Raw genomic sequence first — 8,591 nt, forward strand, 5'->3', positions numbered from 1 at the left:
AAAGCTACTGAAATCCGAGCAAAAAGTCCTAGACTCTTTCCCTGGGGTTTTCTGACAGGTTTATTTCTCCTCTCCTGCTCCCAACTGTTTTTTTCCAGAATCCTTTCCTGCATTTTTCCCTTTTATCATTGGCCTGTGAACGTCCTTCTGGGTAGTTCTCTAGCCCACTCCACCACATTCCCTAGCTTTTGCCAATACTGGACATGACAAGGGTTTTACTTTGAAGTAGATGGTTTGGGTTGGGGTTTTTTTTTTGCCCAGACTTAGGTGAGAATACAAAGATTTCAGCCCCTTTGTCTCTTCACTCTGAAAATACCAGCCTGGGTAAACAAGTCCTAAGCCTATGGTGATGCACTGGAGCACCCAGAGAGCCCTTGGTTGTTGAAGTTGTTCTAGATCGCCATTTTCTAATGCTGTAAAACAAGAGTTAATCCATGTTTCCACTGTGGAGGGCTGTTTGGTGGTGTTTTTTTTTAAGAAGGGGGAAAAAAATTCCTTTCATTCTTTGCCAGCAATTTCCATGGAAATAAAGTTTCCAGCAAAAACTCGGTGCCCAAAAGAGAACATTTTATCCAGAAAGTGAAGGATTTTCTCCGAACAATTGCAAGACTTCATCCAAAAGTCTGAGAGGCTTCATCCGAAATCTTTCGCTCGTTGGCTGGAAACAAAGCAGCGCCGAGCGGGAGCGGCCGGAGACCCGCGGGCAAAGCCCCGCTCCGCGGGGAGGCCGGCGGGGGCTCGGCCGCGGGGATGCTGCCGAGCCGGGCGCGGGGAGCGGCGGGCACCGGCCGAGGCACAGCGCCCCGGCCCCGCCGCGGGGCTCGGTCGGGGGCCCCAGCGCTGCCTCCGCCGCCGCTCCCCGGCGCGGGCGGGAACAATCGCCGCGTTGTCCGGCCGCGGCCGCCGGCCCGGCGGCTCCCGCGCCCCGGTCCCCGTGCCCTGCGGGGACAGCGCTGGCGGGGCCGCCCAGCTCCGCGCCCGCCGCCGCCGCTCAGTCTGGCCCCGGCGGCGGCGGCGGCGGCGCGGGGGGGCGGGGGGGGAGGCGGGCGGCGCGCAGGTAGCGCGGTGGCGCGGCGCCCCGGGCGGCCACGCCGTGGCGCTCTTGCCACGGGCACGGCCGCCGCGCGCCTCCGACGTGGCCGCGGCCGCGGCGCCCCACGAGCCGGGAGAGGCGGCAGGCGCGGCCCCCCCGCCCGCGGGCGAGCGGGGCTCGGGCCGAGCGGGCCGGGGCCGGGCGCGGGGGCCCCGGGCAGCCGCTCAGGCGGCGCGGCGGGCATGTGCCGGTAAACAATGAGCATATTGTGAAATAGAAAACAGACTCCGGCTCCCTCCGAAACGCGCGCTCTCACCGGATGTGTTAAATAAAAACCGCTGGGGGAAAAAAGCGGCAGAAAGTCAAGAAAATCGCGTTCGGGCTGGGAAGGACGGGGGGCAGGAAACCCGCAAACAGGCGGGTTTGTGTGCCCTCGGCTCGGTAATCCTCGCACGGACTGCAACGACTGCGGATGCCTTCAAAAGAGCTCAGCTCGGGGGTTTTGCGGCCGTATCTTGTGGATTTCTGTCTTTTTTTTTTTTTTGCCTTTAAATATCGAAACTTTTTTCTCCCCCTGCCTTGCCACTGAATAAAACAAGAGCAAATTTTCTCTGCTGCAGTAAACCGATCCAGATTTCCCCGGTGAGCTGCAAAAATAGCTTCCCGGGTCGGCTCGGCCGGGACCCGCCGCGGCTCCGGTCGCTGCCGGGGCTGGATGCGATACCGGCGCCCAAGTCCTCCCCTGTTTTCTCTCTTCAAACGGCACCTTCCTGCCCGGACGTGTTGAAGTGCAGTGCCCTGGAATTTATGACACAAATGGGCTTTCCCCCCACCACCACCATCCCACCCTCTCCCCCTCTTCATCTGCTTAAGATCTCTACCGTCCCTTCCAACTGGATGCAAACTGGGAGCTTTAATAAACTTACTTCCCCCCTCCCCAGTCGTAAACATTCATCCCTCTCCGGTTCCTCTCTTTAGGAAAAAAAATAAAGGTGGGGGGAGAGATATTTCCAATGGATTTAAGTAAGTGATTCGTATAATGAAATGCTTAGGGATTTGTTTAATGTGATTTTATATGAGCTGTGGACATTTCCAAAGCAAACAATAAGTTCAAGTACAACATGCACGGTTGTGTTACAAGTGTTACCCAGCTGGCTTGGAGATCTTCGGTGAGCAAACAGGCTAAATCTGGAGAGTAAACAACTTCAGAAAAATCTACAACTCCAGGTCACTGAAAACAGGCTTTTATTTGTTTTCCTTAGTGTCTAGTAAAATCTGGTCCATTTTTTTTGCTACGCTGCTGTAAAATCACCGGGGACGGGCATCACCAGCCCGTGGCTCGCCCCGGCCCGACCGCGGAGCCCACCCTATGGGACCTCGGTGCTTAGGCGGCCGCGGAAAACCGGGTGCAGATGGAGGAGGGTGCGGGTCGAGGCACGGCGGGGGGGGGAACACCCCCGCGCAGCGCCAGCCACCTCTGGGGGCTGTCACCCGGGAAGTGGGGTCTTGCCGCGGCCTCCCAGCGGAGGAGCCCCGCGGCGGCCTCCCAGCTCTCCTGCCCACGCGTGAGAGCGATTTCAGCTCCCCTGACGACGGCCATCTGACCCCGGCCCGGAGCCGGACCAGACGGCGAGCACCGCCACGGGGCGGCGAGGAGCGGCCACGCGTGGGGTCGGGCGCGCACGGGCGCACCTGGAGGGAGCCGGCGCCCCGGGGGCCGGGGGTTCTCCGCCCACGGGCGTCGTGCCGCAGCCAGGTCGCCGTTCGCGAAACCCGCGGGGTGGGCGCCCCTAGGCTGTACGGAGTCGCCGGTGCTCCCGGCAGCTCCCCCACGGCTCCACGGCCCCACGGCAGGGCGTCCCGCCGGGAGGCTCCCGCCCGGCTCCGGGCCGCGCTAGGGTCTTCGACGCAGGAAATGATGTAACTAAAATTCAAGATTTTGGGGGGTGGTGGACGGGGGGGGTGTGTGTAATACGATTTACTTTATTTAACGCAGACGTCCCGGACGGCGTCCCCCCAGAGAGGGAGGACGATCCGAGGGAAACAACCCTGGTTAGACGCTGATGGTTATCGCCACCCGATCAGCGATCGCGCTGGGAACCAGCAGCGCCCGGTGCGTTGTTCCCAAGCCACCAGCGTAGCCAAGAGGGGACCGGACGGCAAATCCGAGCGGCGTGGCTGCAGCCCGTCCCCGGGGCGCTGCGGGCGGGAGGTGCGGGGGCACCGGGCTGCGCGCCCGCGGGGCGGCGGGGCCGGCCGAGACCCCTCGCTGGGAGGAGGGAGCCGGAAACCTCCCAATCGCGGCGCTCCGGTTCGGAGATTGCTGTTGGTATTCACTTTAAAAGAGCTTGAATGGGACTTTTTTTTTCCCTCCCCCCCCCCTTTTTTTTTTTTTTTAAGCCAAAGCTTTGTTGTGCTAAACTAGTTGGACGAGTTAGGGTGTCGCTGCTCCCGATTGCTCTGGCCAATGGAACCCGATCCACCCTGCTGTGCGTAAGAGCGCAATTAAGGATTTAACCAAGCCTATGCTGCGCCCCAGCCAGCAGTCTGCCGGAGACAGACACAGCGCCGCAGCCTCCTCCCCCAGACATGTCTGCTTAGACCCGAGCAGCCCCAGCAGCCAGCCCCAGCCAGCCGCCGGCTCCGAGCTATGACAGGAGTATTTGACAGAAGGGTCCCCAACATCAGATCCGGCGACTTCCAGGCTCCTTTCCAGACGGCCGCAGCTATGCACCACCCGTCCCAGGAATCTCCCACTTTACCCGAGTCCTCGGCTACGGATTCCGACTACTACAGCCCGACGGGGGGAGCCCCGCACGGCTACTGCTCGCCTACCTCGGCTTCCTACGGCAAGGCGCTCAACCCTTACCAGTATCAGTACCACGGCATGAACGGATCTGCTGGGAACTATCCTGCCAAAGCCTATGCAGACTACAGCTACGCCAGCCCCTACCACCAGTACAGCGGGGCTTACAACCGCGTACAGAGCTCCGCCAGCCAGCCAGGTGAGAGCGGGGGGCCGGGGGCAGCGGGGAGCAGCCGCGGCGGTGGGGAGGCTGGGAGAGCCCCGGCAGAGCCCTGCACCGCGGAGTGCGGATGGGCAGCTTTCCCTGAACCACAGGGAAAAATTAAGAAGAAAATTTAAAAAAGTAAACGGGGGGGGGGGGGGGGGGGGGGAAGTTTAAAAAAAAAAAAAAAGTGGAAAGCGGGTCTGGTTTTCCTGAGCAGCTCGCACGATCTAAAACAAGGCCCTAGGACTGGTGCTTTGGAGAGGCAAACGTCGGTCAGCAGCCCCCGGGGCCCCCACGGCCGCCTCCCTCCTCCTGCTCCCCGCAGGAAGAGGGGGGGAATAGCCGAGCCTTGTTGCGTGTCTCAAACTCAGGTTCGCGGTGGCAAAGAAAGTTTCCTTCCCCCTGTGCTGGGGGCGCGGGGGAGGAGACTGGGAGGGGGAGCCCAGCCGTGGCGGGACTGCGAAGCCGGAGGGGTTTTTACCAGAAAAAGACGCGGTTTTAGCGCTTTCCATTTACTTCTTTGTAAGCTGGGGGGGGGGGGGAGGGGAGCGGGGGAGGGTTAAAAAAAAAATAAAGCAAGCTTGTAGCCAAGCCAGGCGTCTGGGGCTTGGCTGGGACGAGTGCGGCTGCGGCGGCGCTTGGGGACACGCCGGCAGCGGCGGGGGGAAGGCGCGGGCGTGCGGGGGCAGCGGTCGGTGCCCTGGGTAGGGCTGCGCTGCGGGCCGGCCTCTTCCCAGCAGGGCACCGATAACCCTCCCAATGCCCCTGGCGGGCGCGCATGCCCCGCGCGCCCTGCCGCGCCCGCGCAACGCTGCGCGCCCGGCGGGATGCCCGGGGCGGTGCGGGAGGCGGGGGGGCGGCCGAGGCCCGGCGCCGCGGGAGCGGGGCCCCCACCTCACCGCGGGGAGCCGGCGGAGGGTGCGCGGTGTCGCCGCCCGGGGGGGGGCCGGGGGGACCCGTCGGGCCGGCGCCGCTGCCCGGCCCGGCCCGCGGGCGGGATGCCGGCGGCGCAGGCTGCGCGGCGCGGAGCGGAGCCGTACCCCGCGCCTTAACGTCTGCGTCTGTGTCTCTCTCCCGCCCTTGCGCCCGTGCAGAGAAGGAGGTGGCGGAGCCCGAGGTGAGGATGGTGAACGGCAAACCAAAGAAAGTGCGCAAACCCCGGACTATTTATTCCAGCTTTCAGCTGGCGGCGTTGCAGAGGAGGTTTCAGAAGACCCAGTACCTCGCCCTGCCCGAGCGGGCCGAGCTGGCCGCCTCCCTGGGGCTCACGCAGACACAGGTACCGCGATCGGCTCGGCTCGGCTCGGTTAGGCTCGGTTCGGCTGGCCTAGGCCGTGGCCGGCTCGGCCCGGCGGGGCGTTGAGCCCCGGGTCCCCCCGCGGCGCGGCGGGAAGGGCGGGATCGGGCCCCGCGGAGGGGCTGGGAGGGCAGCGGGGAACGGTCCCCCCGCAGCCGCGGAGCGCTGCTTTACCGGGCGGGCACTAATGGTGTCCGTTTCCCTCCCCCCTCCCTCTTTCCTCTCCTCTCCTCTCCTCCCACCCCCCTCCCAGGTGAAAATTTGGTTTCAGAATAAAAGATCCAAGATCAAGAAGATCATGAAGAACGGGGAGATGCCTCCGGAGCACAGCCCCAGCTCCAGCGACCCCATGGCCTGCAACTCTCCACAGTCGCCTGCGGTTTGGGAACCTCAGGGCTCATCCCGCTCCCTCAGCCACCATGCCCACGCACACGCTCACCCTCCAAACTCCAACCCGTCCCCTGCATCCAGCTACCTGGAGAGCTCCGCTTCCTGGTACCCCGCTGCCAACTCCATCACCTCCCACCTCCAGCCCCACAGCTCCCTACAGCACCCGTTAGCGCTGGCCTCTGGGACAATTTATTAGAGTCTGACCCTTATTTTATTTTTTATTATTTTTTTTGTTGTTGATCCTTGGACTCCTGTGTTTTACTGTTAAGGAATAATAACGAAAGGAATGCATATGGGGGATTTTTAAAAGGGAAAAGAAACAAAATTATTAAAATGTGTAAAGCTTGTGCATGTAACTTATTGCATTTCAAAGGAAACACTTTTTTATACAATACGGACATTTTTTGGCTCAGCTGTGGACACTATCAATGGTGCCTTGAAATCTATGACCTCAACTTTTCCAGAGACTTTTTTTCAATGTTATTTTAACCCTGTAAATAATTGTAGATAGAGGAATTAAACTGTATATTCTGAATAAAATAAAATTATTTCGACCACGAGAAACGTTTCCAAATTACCCCTTCTTCTATTATTAAGATGGGAAAAAAATGCTAATTTGCTTGCAGAGAGCGACCGAGGACAGGGATTTTTGAGGGGCCCGATCCTCGGAGCTCCCATTCTGCCGCCGTGCGGTGCCACGCCACCGCAGACCCGGGTGTGTCGGCAGGATCTGACCCTTGCAGGTCCCCACGGGCGAGCCGAGGGGCAGCGATGCTCTCTCCCCCGCTGGAAAAGGGGCTTTTGCAGGACCGCGTACACCTTGTCGCCCAGTGATTTAAGCTGAAGCGAAAGCTGCCCATCCTGACGCTAGAAAGCAAATCTCTCGCCTTAAGCCGCTCTGAATCCTTTCCTGAGAGCAATTAGCGTCGAGAGCTGCACACTCCACAGCCCATCAGTCGCCCGTGTGCACTCGCCTAATTATACAAATTACGTTTCCGTCAAAGGGAGCCACTAAATGTGAGAAAAGGATAAAATAAGGGCCCCGCTCCCCTTGCTCGTGGTAAAAGCCTGCAGCGGCTGCGGCTGAAGGAGGGACTTTGCGGAGGTACTTTTATTTTTTCTTTTTAATCTCTCTATCCACACGATTTAGGGGAAAAGAAGCCGGGCGTCGGAGCCACTGCCGTCGCTGCCCGGTGCCGGAGGCTCGGCTTGAGCGAGGTGGCCGGGGCCACGGGCGCGGCAGCACGCAGGGGCACGGACCCCTCTCCCGGCAGCACCCCCGGGCCCTCCCCGGCAGCACCCCCGGGCCCTCCCCGGCAGCACTCGGCCCGCGGGGCCCCCACGGCGGCGCCCGCGACCGCCGGGGCCCCCCTCTCCGCGACCGCCCCGAGAGGAGCGGGGAGCCGCGCTGGGGATTCACGGCTGTGCGGGGTAAGGAAGCAGCAGTGACCGTGCCACAGGCGTCGCTTGAAGGATCCCCCAGATAAAAAAATGGGTCCCTGCCACCCGGGATGGTGGGAAGAGCGCTGGCAGAGCTGGGAGGCGAGGCCTGAAAAAGCACGCTTCTGCCCTGGGGCTTGCTTACCTGTCTCCAGCCTTCCTCCCCTGCCCTCCCCCGCCTGCCTTCTCCCTCCTGCCACGGTTTGTGCGTGAGGGTGAGTGCGTGTGGAGTGTGCGTGCGTTCTCCCCAAAGAGAGAAGCCCGGGGTTGCTGTTTTGTAACAGGTTTGGGGGTTGGTAAATGGCTTGCAGTACAATAGACCAGTTTGTTCGGTAAAGCTGCTGCCTGCACGCCGGGGAGGGCTGCGTGGGTGCCGGAGAGAGGGCGGTGGGGGCCGCCGACGGCTGCCCATCCCTGCCCGCCGCCGGGCGGGCGCTGCCGGCTAGCGGGCCGCCCTGCCGCCGGTGCCCCGCCGCTCCCCGCGTCCTCTCCGCGGCCCTGGGGACCGGCTCCTGCTCATTGCACTCGTAAGGTTTCAGGGACTTCCCACGACTCTGCTGAAAAGCTCGGCTTTGTCTCTTCTGATTTAATTTCCACCCCTTGAAAAAAAAAACAAACCCACCACACCAAACAACAAACGACCTTTTAATTTTCTTCCGTTCTTTTCGTCGTTTCCCTCTAGACAAGCATTAATATTTTTTTTCCAACCTGAAGCAGGAGATTCTCCCCTCCCCGAGGCCCCTTCCCTTGCGGAAAGGCTGGGACACGAGAGGTGGAAGTCTATTTCCCAGGTCGGTCCACCCACCCTTTTCTCTGAGGAGCTGCCGCGGGGCTGTTTGGTTACGGTAACCTGCCGGGGCCGGGAGGGCTCGGGCGGACAGAGCAGGAACAGCTGCGGGGAGGCGGGATGCCGGCCGGCGGGATGCCGGGCAGGGATGGGAATTTGCTCTGCCGGCGCTGGCCGGGCCACCTGGGCTTTAGCACGGCTCCCCTCGCCGAGCCAGCCGAGTCAGCTCGGCTCATTTCCGTGCCGGTCCCTCTCCCCGCTTAATTTCTCCTCCTCCCAGCTCGAGGTGGTAGTGGGCAGGTCGGGGAGAGCCCGGCATCCCTTCCTGGGAGAGGGTGGCCAGGCCCGATTAGGAAATGCCCCTCTTCGTGGCTCCGCGTCGCCGTGGCCCCGACCCCAATGCACACGCAGGGTCTACAGCCGCCCGCCCCTTGGTGAAAGCCCCAGGCCGAGGGGGATGCTCCTGTCCCCATACACACAGGCAGGCACTCCCCGGGGCTTCTCCTCGCCCAGGCGCACCCCCGGGGCTCCGGCGGCGGCCGCAGGGAACCTGGCTTGTCCGGGCCTACCCCCTTGCCTCCCCGGGAAAGGGATGGGATCAACTGTCCTTTGTCTGACGCTGGGTCTGGACTC

The 8,591-nt window shown here is 61.9% G+C and overlaps 1 protein-coding gene across 1 annotated transcript; it reads left to right on the top strand.

Moving 5' to 3' along the window:
• The first annotated feature begins 3,580 nt into the window (after positions 1–3,580).
• On the top strand, positions 3,581–6,288 carry DLX5 (distal-less homeobox 5). The gene is made up of 3 exons (XM_040593788.1): positions 3,581–4,038; positions 5,139–5,323; positions 5,595–6,288. Exons 1-3 carry the CDS (start codon positions 3,684–3,686, stop codon positions 5,925–5,927), a joined length of 873 nt encoding a protein of 290 aa, XP_040449722.1. The 5' UTR covers positions 3,581–3,683; the 3' UTR covers positions 5,928–6,288.
• Positions 6,289–8,591: the final 2,303 nt, after the last annotated feature.

The sequence above is a fragment of the Falco naumanni genome, chromosome 4 (genome assembly GCF_017639655.2).
Source record: "Falco naumanni isolate bFalNau1 chromosome 4, bFalNau1.pat, whole genome shotgun sequence".
Classification (NCBI taxonomy): Eukaryota; Metazoa; Chordata; class Aves; order Falconiformes; family Falconidae; genus Falco; species Falco naumanni.

Excerpts from the sequence above, each read along its gene's own strand:
- DLX5 (XM_040593788.1), top strand. The coding sequence starts at position 3,684 with ATGACAGGAGTATTTGACAGAAGGGTCCCCAACATCAGATCCGGCGAC. Across the intron at positions 4,039-5,138 it reads GAGCTCCGCCAGCCAGCCAG|AGAAGGAGGTGGCGGAGCCC; the intron begins GTGAGAGCGGGG and ends GCGCCCGTGCAG. Across the intron at positions 5,324-5,594 it reads TGGGGCTCACGCAGACACAG|GTGAAAATTTGGTTTCAGAA; the intron begins GTACCGCGATCG and ends CCCCCCTCCCAG.